This window comes from Chenopodium quinoa, unplaced genomic scaffold, assembly GCF_001683475.1.
Source record: "Chenopodium quinoa cultivar QQ74 unplaced genomic scaffold, ASM168347v1, whole genome shotgun sequence".
In the NCBI taxonomy this organism is placed as follows: Eukaryota; Viridiplantae; Streptophyta; class Magnoliopsida; order Caryophyllales; family Amaranthaceae; genus Chenopodium; species Chenopodium quinoa.
The window spans coordinates 1,264,663-1,286,687 of record NW_018743510.1 but is presented as its reverse complement, the minus strand read 5'-3'; the positions used below and the strand labels follow the sequence as shown (position 1 = coordinate 1,286,687).

Sequence of the window (22,025 nt, the reverse complement as noted above, 5' to 3'; positions counted from 1 at the left end):
ATACTCCGTATTTTTATAATATTTATATATATATAAATTATATATTTTATTTATTTTTATAAATTAAAATGATTCATTTCATTTTAAAATGAAATTAATTATTTAAATATTATGTAAGTGTGCATAAACAATATGGGTCGTTAATTGAGGCAATAAATGGTTTTGAATTGGGTCATCTTTGTTTTAATAGTTGGATCAACTTGGTGGGGAATTGAGAACACGCCCAACAAGTTGGCCCCAAAAGGAATCAAGGGAGAGTAGGATTTAGTAATGGCAGTTTTGTAATTATGAGTTTTTGTTTAAAAGGGGAGTATAAATATTTCAAAGTCTCAAGATTTTTCACTCTAAAATCATAATTGTCAGATTTCACAAATATTTCAAAGGTTTCTCTTTATTTTCTCTCTCCTTTTTCTCCTTATTTTTCCTCTCCTTTTCCCTCTCTTCCCCACGCCTCTCTCTCTTTCTTCTCCTTCCCTCACGCCGGTAGCCACCGGCGGCACCACCACCACCGGCGGCAGCACCGCCGATCGCCCCTCCTTCTCTCTCCTCTTTTTCAGTTGGTTTGGTATTATTAAAAAAAAAAGAAAAAAAAACTCTTTTTCTCTTCCTAATTTAATTATATTGTTTTTATTAATTTAAAGCATGAATTTGATTATGTTTTGGTATTGATTTTGGGTACTTGATGTTGTTAAATTATTTATATAATTTTCAGATTTTTTATTCAATCAAAAACCCCAATTTACAAACCCTAAAATTTGGGAATTTAATATTTATGGTTAGGGTTTGATCCTAGGTTGATGTTGTTGTTTAACATATTTTTAATGAGTTTAAAGCCCTCAAATTAATGCTGAAATTTATCTATGCACACTACTTTTTAATAATTGAGTTAGGGTTTGATTACCCATAAAAGGGAAAAAGGTTTTAATGATTTAAATATGAATTTCTAGTCTATTAGTGATGTTTTATATTAAATAAGTATGCTGGAATTTTATTTAAGTCATAAAAATCAAGTCTTTTTGAAAGGATTTGAAGTACCCACTTAAAGAAAAGGTTTTATGGCTTTTATGTCATTAAATTGGGTTAATTAGTAAGGATTAAAGAGTATTATAGTTGATGAAAATTTGTGAGAATAGTAGATTAATTATAGTTATATATTCTTATTTGTAGGAAGCTTTGAGCTAGGTGATTTCTAGCGAGTGTGGCCGAGTTTAGGCATTATTCAAGGTACGTATGTGCACAAGAATATTTGTGTATGCGTAATATCATGCTAGGATTTATAAAGTATGATTTAAGTGATGATTTAGTAGCATGTTTGGTTGATTATATGCTTGGAATTGATGTTGGTTATGCAAGCATGTGAATATATTATTCGAGGCATGATACAAGTTGAGTATGTATGAATCATGGAAGTATGTTTTATTTTCAAGTATCAAGAAAGCATGTATATAATAAGCAAGACTTATATATGAGTTAAAGAGCTAAAGTTAGAATTATTGATCATGATTCATGAATTTATTTTTCACCCATTTATTATTGGTGTTGAGTCAAGAAATTAGTTTATTTATTTACTCACTCAAGTAAGTTGAGTTTGAGTCAAGGAAGTTTAGTAGTGCGTTTTATGCACCAAGGTAGTAATCGTGCAATTTTGTGCACAAAATTAGGCAAGAAACCTTAATTAAAATAAATAGTATGTGCTCATTAATTAATTCAAAAATGAATTGGAAGTATGTATTGATTGTTGTTATGTTTGTTCTTGATTGATTGGTTTGAGTCATCACAATTTAAATTGGTAAATCACGTAAAGTGTAAGAGGATACACACCAAAACTCTTGGAACATATATACCTTGAGTATGAACATATAGGGGGAGTTATGGGGTTTTATATTTGACCATAGCTTCTATAGGGGTACAAGACGCTGTAATTTTTTTTATTATTAATGCGCAGGAATTCCGTCACCAAGTGTGACATAGTAGGTGTCAATTGGGGTAGTTCCCTGATTGGAAGCTCAATATTTAAATGGGCTATTTTCAAGGAAGGAAACTCGTTCAATGCGTAATCCAAAATTATTTTATTAATAATTAATATTGCTAGTTATGAGTCAAAGGTAAGTTGACTTGTGATTGCGTGGCGAGCATGTTTTAATTATTATTTTTATTTGGATACTAGGATATTCATGTTAGTGTGGTGCATATGTACTCAGTTTTGCTGATTCGTACTTTTGTGTTTGTGTTTGACTTTCCTTTGGATTAGCCCTACTATGACCCATTTATATGGTGAGTAGAGGCTTGAATTAAGAGGAAATAACAGGTACTTGAAGCATGACGAACATGATGGGATAGAGTGCAGAGAGTTACTTGTTAGGTTTCTTAGTTTTAATATTTTTGAATTATTGATTTGTTATGGACTAACATTATTATGTTTGTTTTTAATTGGTTTTTAAGAAGGGCCATGTTTGAATTGGTTCCGACTTGTGAATATTTTATTTTACTTTTGGTTTTGAGGTTGTGAAGTCAAGTTTCAAGTTTTATTTTTCGAAAATTGGTTTTTATGTTTTAGACTTCCGCTGTGAGACTTTGAAAATTAGCCTTAGTTGTTATCACGGTGGCGGTAATATTTTGGTTATTCCTAAAAAGGGTTTTATTTAGAGTAAAAGGAGTATTTTTAAGGAAGGAAATTTCCAAGGTATTACATACATTGCGCATAGTGGGGGTGGACAAGAGGGTGGCGATGGTGGTGGTGGGGTGGCTGGGTTAGTTTTAGGTTTTTTTTTAAAAATTTCTTATTTTTTAACCAATTATATTGCGACACATGTCACTGTGGAACCCAATTAACGGATTTGGATGGAAAATGTTAAGTGGTGGTAAAATCCAATTTTTTAAATTTTTTGTGGTGTTAAAATAATTTTTTTTTTATAGTGTTAAAAACCAATTTTGTGTTTTTTGTGGTGTTGAAAATCAAAATTTCCCAAACATATTGGCTACACTAGAATCGAAAATGACATGACTCGAACGCGAAATCAGCTCAAACAAGTTAGTCACAAAATTAATACGATCCGAATGAACATTGTCACTAGACCTGCCTAACCTGAATGACCCGACCTGTGACCCGAAAACAACGACCTGAAAATGGAGTTGACCCGATCTTGACCAGCTAATCGAAATGACCTGACCCAAAGTTGACCCGAACCCGAAATGTCCCGGCCTGGAGTTGACCCGATATGATTTTAACCCGAATTACTTGACTTGAACACACCCGAAATCCGAAATGTCTAGAAGTAAATTACCTAATACTTGAACTAAAAAATTTCTTGTGCCATAAATGACTCAAATTGCTTCATGCCCAACCGCTGATTTCACAAACCAAATTAGATTATCGATTTGAGCTTGATCAACAATATCGAATTGTTGACCCAATTTTGACACGACCAAAACATGACCCAAACATATTTGACTCAGAATCAACCTGATCCCATATTGATCCAACTTGTGCTCAACTCAATACCTTGCCAGAAACATATGTACCCGAAATCTGAATTGACTCGACCCGACCCAAATCCTATCCGAATGTTAGCTGATCTAAAATTAACCCAACCAAAATGGCCCGTTTTCCAAGTCTAATTGTCACCTATTATAACTAGTGTCGGAATAAATAATTTGAGTTTATGGATATTAAAACTTCATAAAGGTAAGTAGATGCCTATTAATAAGTTTAAGCTCAGTGCTAATAAATCTAAATAAATTATGTTGAATCCAATAAAGACTACCAATTTGCTCACAACTTCAATGTGCTATGAGTTATCCTAGTCATCTCACATATGTTAATTATAAACCAAAGAAGTTTAATTCATAACTAATGTAAATGTATATTAAATTCATTTGTTTATACCAATTGGTTGTTGGTGTAGTGGTGATTGGGGTTGCACTTGGTAGGAAAGACCGCATGTTCGATCCCTCACATCAACAATCGGGAAGGAACTTGGACCTTATAACCACCTAGAACTGAGCTCTGAATCCAAATTAGCCCAAAGGGTGAATCGGGTGGGTGATTACCAAAAAAAGAAATTCATATGTTTATAGCATCTCCTAAGTCTATTTTTCCCACGAAAAAACAAGGGTTAAAGTTTTATTTTGTCTTTGTTGTTATTCTAAAGTATATATTAGCGTAGCTGCTTAGAAATATTGTGTAGTTTGTAGAAGACACTTTTGATTATAAATCTTTTTTACATATTGTACGAAGTATACTTTTGGAAATAAAATTTAATTAGTCTAGAATTTTTATTCCAATATCTTACAAAATTAAAACACTTTATAAAGATCGGTGTAAACACATTAAAATGTAAAATTCAAAGGCATGCATGATGCATCATAAACATGTTATATCGTTTTGGACAAATAAGTCGTTGATCTAAAGCTAAAATATATTTTCAAAATACATTATCCAAATGACCAAACTTGCAAATTGGCTAGAATGTACCATACTACTATGCAACATATTACAACAATTTATTAAGTGAATAAATAAGCGCGTAAATTTGCGTGAAAGCTATATTTTCCCGCCAACCCAATATAGTAGTTGAGCTACTTATTATATTCGTTCAACTTTATTAAACAACCGCAAAACAATGTGTTATATTGTCTTTCTTGTCTTAATTATTTTCGTTAACATCTCTAATACACTTTGACAAGATTTAATTATTTTCCCTCCAATATTTTTATCCTCTCAAAAACGCAAAAATCCATACATCTCCCGTCTTTTTTGCATTCATGCTACTACAATTTTTCATAACCAAAAAAAATAAAAAATAAAAACTCTCTTCCTACACAAATTAAGGCACCAAAAATATGACAACTTCAGCTAAAAGCACAAGCTTTGATTATGTAAAAACTCAAATTTTCCACTCTAGAAAGAAAAATATTGAAGTTAGTAATTTTTCTCGTAGTGTATATGGGTTCAAGAAGAATCGTTTCGAAGGGTCGAAATCGTTTCGATTATACAATAAGATTCGGCCGAATATAGATGTGGTAAATGGGAAGAAGATCAATGGTAGTACTAGTGTTGGTGAAACATCTTACGTTGGGTTGAAGAAATGTGAAGTGATAAAGTATAAAGTGGAGGATTTAGCGCAAACATGTATGTTGGGAAAATTTGTGGAAGGAAGGTTTGTTTATAAGCAAACTTTTATAATTAGATCTTATGAAATTGGTCCAGATAAGACTGCTACTATGGAAACATTGATGAATCTATTACAGGTTGGTTAATTCTTAACCTTTTTTTTTTTTCTTTTCTTTTTAAGGTTGCGTATAATTAGACCTGGCAAATGGGTCATTTGAGCCGGGTCACTTTTGGGTCGGGTCATTTTGGGTCAGCTTACATTCGGGTCAAGTATGGGTTGGGTCAGGTCAATTCGGTTTTCGGGTCAGGTGTCGGGCTGAGTTCGGGTCGGGTATGTTCGGGTCGGGTCAATTTCGGGTCAAGTATGTTCGGATCACATTCGGGTCAGGTTAAAATCTAGTCTGGTCATGTTCGGGTTATTTCATTTGTGAATCAAGCTCAAATGAATAATTTTATACGGAGTATATATTTTGTTATTGCTATAATAAAAACTATCAATTCAGTTTATGAGCTTAGCCATGGTTGAAGATGAACAATTTGAGTTACTTTTGGTACAAAACATTTTAAATTCAATTATAAGGTAATTTTAGTTCGGTACATTTTGGATATCGGGTCTGTTCGGGTCAATTTCGGGTCAGGTTAGTTCGGGTGTCGGGTTAGGATCGAGTCGACTCCATTTTCGGTCAGGTATGAGTCGGGTCGGGTCAATTTCGGGTTTCGGGTCAATGTTTGGGTCAATTTCAGGTCATGGGTCGGGTCATTCGGGTCAGATCGGATCTGAGTCAGGATTGCCAGTTCTACGCATAATCTACAAAGTTAATACAAATTACAAATAGGCTGAGGGATTTAATTTGAACGTATGTATGACATATCGTACACTGACTCAATTAGTTTTCACAATCGAGACGTCATTGTTTGTCAGGAGTTTAATTTACTAATTAGTCATTATTGGAATATGATGACATTATTTCAATCATATTCTAATGACGAGTTATTCAATTTGATATGTGGCTAGTTCATCAGATCTACTATAATCTTGTCATACGGGGCGATCTATAATAACCAACTTATTTGGTTGGTTAGTCGGTTAGATACGAAGTATAAGAGGGTAACATCCAATTTTAGAGATTAAATCTCATCTACATCATTGACTTAAAAGTTTGCTTGATATTAGCGGGTTTTGGCCCATCAAATTTATCTTCAACAAACTTTTAGATTATTTTATAGATTGATAATGTTTTTAGTGACGAGTAACTTTAAATACTTGTATTATTTATGATGTTAACTATGCTTAGCAAAAAATCTTGTTTTTGTATTAATTTTATTTATTTATGTATTTATTTATTTTTTGCAGGAAACGGCTTTAAATCATGTAACAAGCTCAGGACTAGCTGGAAATGGGTTTGGTGCAACACGAGAGATGAGTCTTAGGAAACTCATTTGGGTTGTAACCCGTGTACATGTCCAAGTTAACAAATATAGCTCATGGTATGCTCTGGTTATTTGTTCTTGTTTAATACCTTTAACATAATCTACTACTAAATGCATGATTGACAAGAAAGATGATTAATTCCATTACTTATAGGGGAGATGTTGTTGAAATCGATACATGGGTTGATGCAGCAGGCAAAAATGGAATGCGTAGAGATTGGATAATTCGAGACTATAGAACTCAAAATATCATAACACGTGCAACAAGGTAAAATTTAGTTCTTACTCCCTCCATTCCTATTTATTTCAAGTTACATGAATTGAAATTTAACATATAAGTATTTTATTGTGATTGTTTTTGTACATGTGTTTCTGTCATCATATCAATTTAGATAATATTGGCAGAAATTCTATATGAAAATCAATATGAAATTGTCTAATAAATTATATTTAGTATAGTTGATAACTTAATTACTTTTGAAATTCTATATTAAAATCAATGAAATTGTCTATAAAATGAAGTAAAATAATTTTGAGTATAGTTGGTAAATTTACTACTTTCGTTGAGGTTATTATTGTCTAATAATAAACTAATTTGATTTTTGTTGATTTATATTCATGAATGATTGGCAGTACATGGGTGACCATGAACAGAGAAACAAGGAGACTATCAAAAATCCCAGACGAAGTTCGACAGGAAGTTGAACCCTTTTACTTAAATCGATATGTATTTGCAAATGGTGATGATGATCCTGATAAAATCAACAAACTCACTGATGATACGGCTGATATTATCCAATCTGGCTTAGCTGTAAGTAATTCTTCTTCTTCAACAATGGAAAATTTTTGTCATATTTTTATTTTTATACTATATTAGAATTTGAGCGAATTATATACATGGCTAAACTCGCCTTAAGAATTCAAAATTAGCTGAGTAAGGTTTATAAGGGACCAAAGGAGTAGTATAATTGTATCTATTGTAAGATAAGGAAAGGAACATGATATAAACTATTGTGGTTTTTGGTTATGAATGCAGCCTAGATGGAACGATATGGATGCTAACCAACACGTAAACAACGTCAAGTACATTGGCTGGATTTTGGAGGTAGGTTTCATATGTTAATTTTATGCTTTCGAATGTACATTTCTTCTGTCCTAAAATAATTAAAACAATATAATTGACAAATAATTTTAAAATGTAATTGACTTGTTATTTGAATATGATGTCAGTTGAGGACGCCCACCACATAGGTGAGGCAGTGAGGGGGGAAAGCCACCCTCTTCTTTTTGTGTAAAAAAAATTATTAATAATGAATTGTCCAACTACGATGGTTCTGGAATAGGACAATGAGTAACCGGTGGTTAGTGGCAAATATTGGTGGATGGAAGGTGGGTTATAGTATGAGTGGTTATGCACTCAATGGCAAATGTTGTTCATTGTTGTAGGAGTGGTTGTTGATGGTGGCGGTATGTTGTTGATGGAGGCTGATTGTTAGTGGTGGTGAGACAGGATGATCTTAGTGATCTATATCCGCTACTGATTTTTATATTAGTACCTCCATTTCATATTACGTGTTACAATTGAATTTTTTATCTCACAAAAAATACTCAATTGTTGCACATAACGTGAAACGAAGATAGTATATGATGGAGCCATTAATATTCCATTGAAGTTTCAACCTTCCTTCCACCGACACCACCAATTCCACCATGCCGACAACATCTGCATCACCTCCTGTTTCCACCGACACCATCTCATCGTCTCCACCTTTCACCGAAACCATCATCTTCTACTGACGACATCACGGCGGCTTCACCGTCAAATTAAACGAAACCCCAATGTTAAAAAGGTAAAATTAAGGGCATGGTTAACCCTAAAGGGAAGGGGTGCTATCCTCCTCCATCAATGCAACCCTTGGAGCTTCAATTTATGTCGGAAAATTTCGAAAATCGCCATCCATTTATAAATAGAATAAAAAATTAAAAAAAGGATGTCGTACCGTGCTCACCATCGATGCCTTCTTGCTGGTGGTTGCCGACAACGGGGGTGTCATAGTGGTGGTGATTGTGGTCGCTGCGTTAGGGCATGAGGCTTGGTGTTTATGGTGGTAAGTTTGCCTTTCAATGGTTTCGCCCAATGGTGATTTGGCAATATTGCCTAATCATGCTTGTACTTTTACCAAATTGTCCTATACTAAATGAAGGAAAAACCAAAAATGCCCTTATAATTGACAATTTTTGTTGATCCAGTAGATCAACTTGTATTTCCTCATAATAAGATATAGTCACATACCCCATAGGCATTATTGAATTGAAATTGATTGATGTCCAAAAGACCATAGTGCCGATTTCGGATCCATAAAGTGTGTTTTAGGAACCTGTCCCAATTTATAAAATTTTGGGCACATTATCAACCAAGTCCACTACACCTTGTTTTAAAAATGGGTACCAAATAGAACTACTCTGTTTTTCTTAAAGTAGGTTCTTATTCCCTAGTTTTGGTAGTTTCTTTTTATTCATATAGTTTCTCTGTTTTGTTTCTTTAAATGAAACACTTTTAAATTAACACTATTCAAATATGTGTATTGGTTTTACATATAAAGAGGTTTATATTGACAAATACAAATCCAATATAGCTCAATTATGCAATGTCAACGTACTTAAAACAACTTAACCCCATTTCTAATTATGAAATTATTAAGTATGATGGTTTAATCAATCAATCAATCAATCAAAGCCTTAATCCCATAAGTGGGGCCGGCTACATGAACCAAAAGTAATTATTCCGTATAGTCATTAAGTATGATGGTTTGAAAATAAATAAAAAATTATTAAGTATGAGGCTGACCAAAATTTGAATTTGCTTGCAGAGTGTACCATTGAATGTGTTGCAAGATTACGACATGACAAGCATGACACTAGAATATCGACGTGAATGTAGGCAAGCCAACGTACTTGAGTCCTTAACTACCATGAAAAATGGTGATTCTTTCACTACTATTACTAAAGATATTGAAAGCACTCATCTTCTTCGGATGCAAGATGATAGAGCTGAGATTGTTCGAGCTAGAACGAAATGGCTTCCAAAAAATATGATAGATCAACAACCTTGAAATTTAAATTTGATCACAATGGAGATGCATTCTATTTCTTATACTTTAATTTGTTTACCCTTTGGATTTTAGATTAGGTTATTTGTATGGACGGATCCATGATCATACTAAGGAGACATTGTTAAACAATTCAGACACTATTATGTTAACTTCATCTATAATCTAATGTTTTTGTGATGTTATCAAGAAGAATGCTTAAATATACAATAACATAGCATGATTTTAAGCTACAACTCATACTTTTTCTTATCTCTTATATTATTGTACTTTAGTAACAAGATGACAAGGGATGAATACATTGTGTGTATCATTAGGAATTTAGATAATAAAAGGGATTGGGATTTAAATTTTCTTTAATTCATTCACCTAAACCAAGCAATTAAGCAATGTATTTATAGAGGACTAAAAGACGTGACATTTTTAGGTGTTTATATAAACCATCTATTTTCTTCTCCAGCGATGTACCCAAATGAAAGAACTAGAATTTAAATACCATAATGGCTTACAAAATCAGTCAAGTTTGATGAATTTCAAATTCCAACTTAATACATTTCTTTTCGAGCTATTTTCCCTTCTCTCTCCTCCAAAGCTCCAACAACCACAACTTTCTCTCTCTATCCTCCATTACTACAACCACTCACCACCGTGAATTTTCCTTGTCTCCAACCTTTGTCCGACGATTGTTACACATGCACCTTATCACCAACCTATGCTCTGCGCACAGAATATCTCAATCTTTGAACAGTTTTGACAACAAATCTTGTATTTACAAGCTGTTTTTGGTAGGTTTGAAGCAAACTACAAGTATCAAAGCATTGATGTCATCTAAATTAAGCTACTTCCATAATATATATTTTTTTTTTCCAATTCAAATAATCAAATTGGGACAAAAATTAGGTTAAGAATATAAATTTAAAAAAGGAAAATGTTATACATAGCCCTTAGGGCTTACATATAAGCATTAAATATACACTAGAAAGTCGTATAAATTTATGAAATTAAAAAAAATATAAACACTAATTATACTGATTTACACGTGTTTTTGTCATTAATTCCTAATTTTTTCAAGAGTGTATTATTACCCTTTAAAAAAAGTCTGAATTTGGTTACAAAAGAGCTTTCAAACTTTGAATTTAATTTACAAAATTTTTAGGAAAATTTAAATGGTTTTAATTTAGAATTGGAATTATCGTCTTTCTTTTCCCAAATTTTTTTTGGGCACCTGGTTGTAGTTTCCGATGACATCGTTGTATGATTTGATGATTAATTGATTACCAAAGAAGTTGATGCATGTAGGTGTTGTTGTCATTCAATTAGTTAACCATTGATTAATGTAGATATATCATTCATAAATTTCCAGATTTACTTCACAAATTCTACTCACCTCCAAACACCATTTAGAATTTGAAATCATAGAATTGAAATTCTAATGTTTCCCAAACATATATTTTGGAATTGAATTTTATGATTTGAAATTCTAGATTTGAAATGAATCATTTGAAATTAATTACTTGTATCCAAATGCAACCTAATTTTAATTTCAGAAATTGAATTGATCAGTTATTTGAAATAAATTTCTTGTTTGCAAATGCACCCTAATTAAAGATAATTAGCATAAAGTGGGCCAACATGCGTAGTAGTACAATCAACCTTTTAAAACTTAATGGGGTTGTTTCATGACATTCTCAAGCCTAAAAGAAGTTACGCCTGCTGTTTGTTGGGCTTCACAGGATCACAGCTCTTTGGATTAAGCTCATGCTTTGCTTGGACTCATACACAGACTTACAAACAACTATAAAAGTATAAAAATCATTTTATTAGAAAATATTTTCCGACTAAACAAATGGAGCCTAAATAAATAAATAAAAAGGTAGAATCTAAAATTATGTCCGTGCAAAATAGCGTAGTATGTATAAAATGACTACCAACGAAAAAAGTCAAAAATATTAAGAGTAAATTAAAGAACTACTAGTGATCATTAAATAATAAAAATGGCTACCAACGGAAAAAAGTCAAAAATAAAGGGCTCCCAATAAAAATTTGCATATCTTTAATTATATTAACAATAAAATTATGAAATGTTGATATTGTAATAAAAACATACATTAATTGAGACGGTCTTAATAAGACTTTAATGACTATATTGTCTATATTTTTTTTCTTAAACATAATTGATATAATGTGATTAAAGAGAATCATATGAATCAAATAAATGATATCAAAAATGTAAATGTTGCAATATTGATATAACAAATGAATGCCAAGTTGGTAAATTCAGGCAAATTAAATAAATTAGCTTTATTTTTAACTACAAAATGATTAATCTATACTAATATATTAAAAGGCGTTCCTAAAACGCCTACGTGTCACATTAACCCCCCTCACTACGCCACGTCACCCACTCAAACTACTCATTACGCCACGTGGCTCTTCTTTCCATTTGTGTGTTTCATTGTATGTCATGCACTTATAATAATAATAAAAAAATATCCATAAAATTTGAACACGCAACCTCTAATTCTAGAACTAAGTGACTTACCACTAAGGTATGTGATTTTTTATGCAATCTTTTAAATACAAAATATTAATATGTAGCAAATGACAATATGAACAACAAATTTAATTACAAGAAAATTGAATCATAAATTACAACGTACTCCGTATATTAATGATCAATCCCAAGTTATAATCCGGGGCATCGCCCGAACACAAAAACTAGTTCTTCACAAAAAAAAAGTTGTGCTTCCCTCTCTAGTGTAGGCCACATGGCATTCATAAGATAACAACCTCTGAATCCTTAAACTAGTGTCAATGATCGAATTGAATGATAATTTGACTTAAATGTCAAGTCAAAGAACCTAATCAATTACGCCATTGAAAGTAGGAGTTTTTTAGGTAAGAAAAAAAAAGTTAGACGAGCAAATTATAGTAACTAGATTGGCAGTTAAAGTTTTCTCTTTACTCATTGTAGATTCGTAGCACAATGCATGTAATAAGAAGTCATGCATGTGACGCAAATGATTGAGAAATACTATAATCTATGATACATTTTGTCCAACAATGTTACGAATGTATGCGTCATCCACAATCTATCATTGTATAGAATATGCCAAGCCTTAGAACTAATTCATATGCTCTAGTGTATTATTGCTCCTTCAAATATACTCTCTCTACTCCACTACACCATGTAGTTTACATTTGTAGTTCATGCATGTATTAAGGAACAATCCTAGCTAGGGTTTACAAGATTTTTAATAACGAAATATTGGTACCTTGATTGATTCTTCACTTCCTCTTGTATTCCTAGGCTCCTAGCTACCTCTTATCCTTATCATTCGGATCAAACAATCAGTAAGTGATTAGCTACGCATACAAGGGAGCGAGCTAGGAGATTAGGAATAAAGACAAGGAATTGATTAGAAAGATAAGGAGTGAAGTTACAATTTTACCATTACTAGCTAATTAATTGTCAATTATCCCCTCTAAAAAAAAAATAAGCAGATTGTCTTTTCCTACATATAATCCTTATCTCACCCTTTTATAAGTTACTCCACAACTCCTTCCCTAGCTTAAGAATTAGCAGGATAGGGGGAATTAGGGGTTGTTCTTATCCTTCTAATCCACATTTGATGCCCTTAAACAAACATTAAATTTCTTCTATTATCATCTTTTTTATCTCTATCTCTTCGTTTTTCCTTGTCAAACAAACACCCCTTTAGGATTACGAAATAGGTGGCCTCTTGTGAATAATGGCGCAATTAAAATTGTACTCTTTATTGCATGGTATGTGGATTTATGTATGTGCCTTTATAACATAGTACCTTATTTATTTTATTGGAAACACTTGTTTGTTAGCCTCTTTTGTGTAGTATCGGGATAGCATCCATAAAAGAAATACCTATTACCTATTAGACCATTCTTTATATTGCCTTCAAAGAGGGTTATACTCACTCAAGTTCAACAGAGTACTAAAGCGCATATGCATTACATTAAAGTACATTAGCACTAGCACTATCATCTTGAGGATCTTGTAACACAATTGGTAAAATGATGAGTCGGATCAAGGGAGGTATAAGGTCCATGCAGCATTATCAACCAATCAAAGTTGAGCACAATTCTACAACCAATCAGCATTGTCCAACTCAAACATTACTACAAATGAAATTCGAAGCTTGACTACTATACAAGTAGCTAGTTACAAAAGTCTGTTACAAAGGGTTTTATAGGACCTTAGTTGCTTCTTCTATTCACACGTTCATATTTGGTAAACTATTTTCTTCTATAGTTACTTCTCTCCCTAGGAATGAATTAGTTTCCAGGACATAAGCTATAAGTAGTGATAGAGTATTAAACCAATCATCATGTTAAAACCTTAAGCTAAAAATCAATGTCGGACTTCTAACTATTGGCTTAAATTTTTGGTTGAATTGGTCCTTTAACATGGTATTGGAGTCAAGCTAGACCTTGATAAAAAGGTCACATAAAAAAGCTTACATGTACAAATCCCATCATTCCATCCTATCCAAAGTGGAATTTTAACTCCGAGTATGAGAAACCCTAGAAGCCCTATGTTACATCAACATGTAAACCTAAGTGACACTCATGTGAAAGAACATGATAGAGTTTATACTCTATCAGCTTGAGACATCAATGAAGGAATTAATCCTTAGTGCATAAAAGGGTAGAGCAGTGATGTAAACATAATTCATTCTCGAGCCTTAAATACCAGATAATACTCTATAAGTTTGAGACATCGATGAAGAAATTAATCTATAGTGTATAAATGGTAGAGCAGTGATGTACACGTAATTTGTTCAGGAGCCCTAATGACCATAAACAAAGTATCTCATTACATTTCATATTTAAATTTTGAACAAAAGGTAAATTTCAAAAAAGAATAGTACTAGTACCACATAATGGACAAATTCTCATAATTCCGATATGTAACAAGTACAAGGGTATATTATATACAAAGATATTAAAATACACATATAGTAGACACATGCATTGACATATCCATTTCAAAATAAAAAAAATTAAAAAAAAAGGTCTGGTGGGCAGAAGCTTTACCATTTCTAGTTGCTAATAATTGCAATAAGAAGGGAGCAAGAGAACAGAGCACTCTGTTTTTTTATGAATGAAATTACCCTCAAATTTCTGCCACTTGAATAAAAGCTTTAAGAATGGAGACAATGAAGTAAAATCTATCGCATTAATTTTATTTATCATGGCTTTCTGAACCTACCTTTGTCCCCACATTTCCTCGTGGACAACTATTGCTTCATTACATTTTTCTATGTTATTAATACTATGAGTATTAAACTTCCGACGTCCCTAAATTTTACATCATTTTTTATGCTAATTTAGTTCTACTTTTCTTTTTCAAGTATATGCAATACTAAAACGGTTTATATTTATTATAAGTTTGACCCTTTTCTAAAACTCAATCTCTTGGTGTCTTGGTGATTGTAAAGTTGTAGGCTTGTAGCTAAAGACCTACGGTGTAGTATATAAACTAAACATGGACTTCCACCATTAGATTAACTTGTTAGTTGACTTGTTTCTCTAATATGTTATCAATAGCTAACATAATAAGAAAATTATGGATTCAAATCATATACCTCTCCTTCTAAATAAAATGTTTAGCATTTGAATAGGAAATGATAATAATTTCGAAATAATATTAGAAAATTGATAAAATTAAAAAAATAAAGAAACTTTGTACCAATTTAGAGGAAAGACTTATGGAGTTTTTGTACCGTCTTTCTCTCACCACCCATTGGTCACCCTAAAGTTGTATAAATCATTTTCTTGATAATATAATAACACTATTGTTTCTTAATCTTTTTCCCTTGACAAAAACATGACATTGAATATCCATCTATATATATAATAGAATATACACTCATATACTCCCTTAGTCTCTATTTTTTTGCTCCATTGCAAAAAATTGGGTCAAACTTCAAAGACTTTGACCTTAAATTTTCATTGATTAACAAGAGATAATATATTCATGTAGGGTCTTGTTGGATTCGTTTTATTGTATACCGTATATTTTATTAATATATCAAGTTTTTATAATATATACACGTATAGAATTAAAGTTATATACTTCCTCTGTTTTCTTTTAAATGCAACACACCTTTTTGACACGCTTTTTTAGGAGGTGATTCGAATAGGTAAACAAGCTACTTTGTCAAAATAATTTTAACACCACGATTAGAGAAGGGTTAGCTAATATGTGTATAAATTATTTTGATTAATTTGTCGTTTACCTACTTTAATCACCTTATAAAAAAGCGTGAAAAAGTGTGTTGCATTTAAAAGAAAATGGAGGAAGTATATTGTAAGACGCGTCTTGAAAACCGTGCAAAGTCTAATGGAACAAAAAAGTAGGGACAAAGGGAGTAGAATCTTATTATATTAGTATCAATGCAAATATTATTATTATTGTTTATCTTATGTAAATATAAATGTTGTTGCGCAAAGTTGTACATCTATAGTTAATAGTTTTATACTACGGTTTTAAAGGTGTATCAAATGAAGTCTACGTGTCACGTGACACACTCGCCCATTTGATTTTCATTTGATGTCTCATAAACTTATAATAGAAATAAAAAACAATTTGGAAATAACCACCTGCTATTGTTACCGTTTTAGTAATTATCACCTACAGTATTATCATTCTTTCTTCTTCCTCGATTCTCATGTTTAATATTTTTTTTCAATATAAATTAAAATTAGATTAGGGAAAAGCATTTAGTAGTCGATTTAACATAATTCACGCTCACACAAACATAACTAAGTCACTAATATGTGTCAATCATAATTTGTTGTTCTTTATTTAGGGTTTATCCCAAATTTAGGAAATTTTTCAAACTGAGATAATTTTTTCAAATTAAGCATTATTTACATTGATTAACTCTATATAGAACTAATATATATAAGCTCAATTTAGGATTGTAAATCATAATTTAGAAAAACGTTTGATTTTAAAATATCCCTAAAATACGCATATGAACCCTAATTTTTCATATCAATAATTAGTAATAATTTCTTAACAATAATATCAATTTCGGAACTAACTGAAGACATAATACGTTAGATCGATGCAAACTAGTCCCAATTTCATAAATTAATCACTAAATAACAAACTTCTAATTTCATTTCAAAACCCTAAATGATGAACACCGTCTTATAGTTAGCCCCAATTTTGTAAATTAGGTACCTAATTTAGTGGTTTATTTGCATAATTTGGTGCAATTCAAAAATCGAAGAACAAGGTTAGAAAAAGGAATAAAATTGAAAATAAATTCGTCGATGGGGCCCACAATGACGTCATGTAGGCAATCAGGTGAGAAATTTTCATTTTTAAAAAATAGTAGGTGGTAAAATACAAAAAAAAAAAAAAAAAAAAAAAAAAAAAAAAAAAAAACTTAGTCGTCAACTCGTCATACAAGATTTGAACCATATTACCCCCCATTCTAATAACACTACATGCCTTCATACCAAGCTAATAAGGCATACTATTTTTTTTCTTTTTAGCTAAGGCATACTTTATGCTCTCTTCTGAAAACAAAGTATTGATAAATGAATGACAATATAAAAAGCAAATTTAATAATGAGAAGATGGAGTCATAAATTTATTGTACACTAATGATTAACCTCATCATGTAACGACTCGAGGCAATGCTTAGACCCAAATATCAGTAAAATACTATTAAAAAGACTCAAGGGAACAAACACACATTAATTAACATAAGAAGTAAGAGTAACAATAAATACATCCCTTAAAAATGTATAAGTCTTTCACTCATTCACAAATTGATATAAAGTTAGAAATCATGGTTGTTAAGATCTCAATCTGGATTTTGTATGATTCTAAGACCTAAAAAATTGTCACCAATCCTAATCTTAGGTTAGGTATTAATGTTTGTAGATGAGTAAAAATTTAGAGTGGTAGGACCTTGACAACCGAAACACATGTCTACTTACGCATAGAACCGTCAATTTGAGTGTCTAGGTCAGCTTCGGTGATGGGTCAAGTCGGGTTGGATCGGTTCAACTTTAAATTTAAGTCATATTATATTATTGTGTTTATATAACTTAAATTCTAAATTTAATTGGTTTATTTCGAATCGGTTTCTAATTGGATCCGTCGAGTCAGATCAATTTTTACACCTCTAATTATCAAGCATAATACTTAGAGTTATAATATACGGAATGTTGTACTTTGGGTCTAATTGAGCCACAAGGGGTGAAGGGATTTGAACATGTAACATGTCGAACATATTAAGTATTAATCATTAGGCGTATACCTCATTGAAAGAGTTATAAATTTCTAAAACAAAGGAAATTTTACTTATGATCAGAAGTAATTAATTTATAAACATCTCAAATAATTAAAAAAAAAATAATTAAAACCCTAATGCACTACAGTTCAAAAAGAAATGGAGAGCAGTTGCAAAACCATATGGTATATTGGGACCAGAGAGCAAAGGCAGATAGCTCAGTCTTAAGGACCCATCTCTTTCTCCTTCAGTACATATTAATAAATTGCCAAAGATTCTCAAAATATGCTACTATGTCTAGATTGCCTACTAAATTAACTGTACTCAGCTAACTGCCATGCTAATGCTTAGGATTCCAATTTGTAAGAAACACTTAACTATCCCTCTGTCGTACTTTGTGTCTTAGTTGCTACTCCACCGCCTTTGTTTCGTAATTTATTTCTACTTGCTAATATGGCTAATGTAATAAAAGCCAATTTGATATTGACTAGATATAAACCAATCATCAGCTTAGCCTTTTCATTGAGTTTGTTGATCCTTAGAGTATATTGAAACAATAAGCAAACCCCATGATTACATTAATCAGTTAACCATGTTACTTTTATCAAACAACTAACGATAGACAACAAAAATCAAGTTTCAAGAAACAACGATAACCTAGTTAAATTAAAATCTTATGATCATTTTATATGTATAAACTAGTTCAATAATCCATCTAAGCATTATTAAGATTTTCTTCAATATCAAATTGGTAATATAGCTAAAATAACAATAAGTAAAGGTTTGCATTGGAGAACCAAATTGGATTCCAAGTGGTATGTACTATAAATACTTATTTATTTATTTATGTACTCATTGTCAATACTTGTATAATACATTACTACATTATTAGTAGTATATGTACTACATAAATCATTATTTTGATTTCTATTTTTCTACTACATTATAAAAAACAACAAAAAGGTACAAAAGGGCCTCACCAAAAATTTCATTCTAGGATTTCTCTGCATGGATTTTATACTAAACTACTAAAAGGAGCTTACTAACCAAAGAGCACATGTAAAGAGACAAAAAGAAAAGGTAAATTATGAATTTACACAATTACCCTTCCATTCCTCCCACCACTAGGCCACCACCCCCCACTTTTTTTTTTTTTTTTTTTTTTTTTTTTTTTTTTTTTTTTTTAAATTATACTTGTACTAGTAAAATCAACTAAATATTTGTCCCCATAAATTGGTTTTACAAGTAATAATTTACATTATAGAACAAGCATTAGGGTTTTCATCACTAAAGATTTGAGGAGGGTATGCATACATATCCAAGGCATACCTAGGAGGGTAATGGTTAAACTCATTCCTCTTCAATTCTACAATCCTAGGTCCCTCCTCCACCACCACGGCCGCCCCATCGCCCTCGCCCGCTACTCCTTTTCCCTCCTCCCCACCCCCACCCCCTTCGCCACCGCCTTCTTCCTTTTTGTCTCCCTTCCCCTCCCCTTTTTGTTCACCCTTTTTCCCTTCATCATTTTCTCCCTTCTTTTCTTCTTTCCCTTCTTTGCCCTTCCCATCATCTTTCTTCTCCGCAGGAGGATCTTGGCTCACTATGCTAGCATGCTTGCCGGTGCGCTTGTATACATACTCCACTATCTTCGCCGCCTCGAACGTACCCTTTACCGTCACTAATGAGTTCTTTAGATCTGGGGTTGCTTCTTCGACCTCTGAAATCATTTAATAATTTATTCAATAAACAAACCGCCAATTAAATTAATGTATGGCTGAATCAAGAATCAACTTTTGACCAATTAAACTAACCATGATTCCTTCAGTTGTTAAACAATAGATAAAAATAGAAAAATGTCCTGATTTTGATGCATGGAATAGAAAATCACATAAATTTTTTTTATATTCAATGACAGAAAATCACATCATTACTACAATGAGAAACAATAAAATTCATTTCAAAAATACTTAATTTGCCAAAATTGTAATTGTAGCCAAACAAAAAGTGTTGATATGAATATACTAGTGTATAAAAGTTGATACACTAAGGATATAACAAAATTTTATCTCTATTTTTATAATATGGAAATAATAATCGTTAAGAAAAAGGGAATCACCTTTCATTTTCTCTATACGTTTTTTGATTTCTAAGGAGCAAGCCTCACAATGCATGTGAACCTTGAGCACCACAGTTATGATTTTTGGCTGCATAATACAAAAATAAACACTTTTAAAATTAAACAAATTTAAATAATATTATCCCAATTACAATAAAGCAAAAAAGAAAATAAAAATAGTGCGAGTATATCGAACTGCACAAAAGTCACAGTATAACGGAAAAAAGTTAATTTAGGAAAATCCAAACTAATTAAAAAGAAATGTAAAGTAACAATAAATAAAATAATTAAATGAAAATACCTCTTCTTTTTTCTCTTCTGGTTTAGGTGCTTCTTTCTCCTCGGCCTTCTTAGGCTCTTCGGCGGGTGGTTTCGGAATCGGCGAAAGAAGCTCGACTTGACGATGCGTCTTTTTTTGTACTCGGCTTAACACCTTCAGCGGATCTGCTTTCTCTCCTTTTACCACCACTTTGTGCGTCTTGCAATCCGTCGTCACGTCTTCCACCCCTAATAATCCATCCAGTTAAAATTTCAAAAAGACGTTTATTTATAAAATAACAAATCGAATCGAAACGACACAGGCTGAATCTCAGCATTAATAATAATAACAGTAGTAACGGACTGTTACAACAAGGCCACTCAACTATTGACAGTACATACCATCAAAGCCTCTAAGGCATTTACGGACTTTGCGAGCGCAACCCTCGCAATGCATGTAAACTCTCAAAACAATCTCCGGAGGCGGAGGCGGTGGTTGCTCTTCTTTCGAATCTTTACCATCTTTGTCTTTATTCTTATTTCCATCCTCTGATTTCTTTTCATCACTTTTTGGTTTGTCTTCCGTTGCGGCCGCCGCCGCAGCAGCCTTTTCAGTTTTCTCCGCCTTCTTTTCCGGTTCCGGGCTTTTCCCTTCCTCCGCCTTTTTCTCCTCTCCTTCTGGCTTCTTCTTCTCCTGAACAAAACAAACCATTCAAATCAACAACCAAAAACAAATACAAAATCAAATTTATTTCTTGGTGAAAAAAATAAATAAATAAACAAACCTCTCCCATTGATTTTATGAAGAAAACAGGACTTCTATTAAATTGGAATTGAATTTTTTTTTTTTTTTTTTTTTTAATTTTATTTCTCTCTCTTTTTGAGTTGGTTTTTTTATTTGAAGTTTGGTGAGTGAAATGGTGGGAGGAGTAACAGTATGCGGAGTGTAGGAGTTAAAAGAAAAGAGGGAGTGAGAGTGTGAGGGGAATAGAGCCAGATCTGTGGCCACTCAGCGTCATCATCGACGCCCTCCAAAATGACGTGGCTTTTTATAGGGAAGCACGTGCACTGCATTTTGGGGCCACTTCTAGACACATGATATGCTCCACCTTACCCTTTCCCTTCCTGCTACACAATCATCTTCGAGATAGATTATTAGCAATACTAATGTAATTATGATGGTATTGAGACACAACTCCCTCCGTTCCTTAATTAGATGTCTATTTCTCTTTATTATGTGAGTAATAAATGTAAGAAATAGACATTTAATAGAGAGACGGAGAGAGTATTATTTTAGGGGTAGATTGTATTTTGGGGTATGTATCATTCATGGCTCGACTTTCGAGGTTAGAGTCTGGGTTTCATTCGACTCTGTCATATTTTGTTAAGTGTTACAGTTTGATCGGCATATATTTTTAAAATATTTTATAAGAGTAAACTTTGTTATATTGAAAATTTAGCTAAGTGGAGTGAGTGATAGTAAGATCATTCCATAGCATGATAACTATACATGGTTGGTTAGCTTACAAATTCAATTCATGGTGTCAATAATGGATGAATAGAAGAGAGATAATGAAGGTTAGTGAGTTACTTAGTTAGTGAATTGATGAATCGTATGAACAAGGGAATATGATGATAGCCAAATGTAATAGATGAAATTTGAAAATGACGTTAATTTAAGATAATAAATATTTGGATTCTAG

General features: G+C 32.2%; 2 protein-coding genes across 2 annotated transcripts; one reads left to right on the top strand and one right to left on the bottom strand.

The window, feature by feature from the left end:
• Nucleotides 1–4,495: 4,495 nt before the first annotated feature.
• Nucleotides 4,496–9,806, top strand: LOC110739680 (palmitoyl-acyl carrier protein thioesterase, chloroplastic-like). The gene is made up of 6 exons (XM_021920135.1): nucleotides 4,496–5,250; nucleotides 6,468–6,601; nucleotides 6,699–6,812; nucleotides 7,178–7,355; nucleotides 7,581–7,649; nucleotides 9,415–9,806. Exons 1-6 carry the CDS (start codon nucleotides 4,843–4,845, stop codon nucleotides 9,655–9,657), a joined length of 1,146 nt encoding a protein of 381 aa, XP_021775827.1. The 5' UTR covers nucleotides 4,496–4,842; the 3' UTR covers nucleotides 9,658–9,806.
• Nucleotides 9,807–18,764: 8,958 nt separating this feature from the next.
• Nucleotides 18,765–21,367, bottom strand: LOC110739679 (heavy metal-associated isoprenylated plant protein 7-like). Its single transcript, XM_021920134.1, has 5 exons — nucleotides 21,108–21,367; nucleotides 20,725–21,016; nucleotides 20,366–20,571; nucleotides 20,065–20,152; nucleotides 18,765–19,665 (listed from the first exon to the last, which is right to left on the bottom strand). The coding sequence occupies exons 1-5, from the start codon at nucleotides 21,114–21,116 to the stop codon at nucleotides 19,202–19,204; spliced, it is 1,059 nt and encodes a 352-aa protein (XP_021775826.1). The 5' UTR covers nucleotides 21,117–21,367; the 3' UTR covers nucleotides 18,765–19,201.
• Between the last annotated feature and the right edge of the window lie 658 nt (nucleotides 21,368–22,025).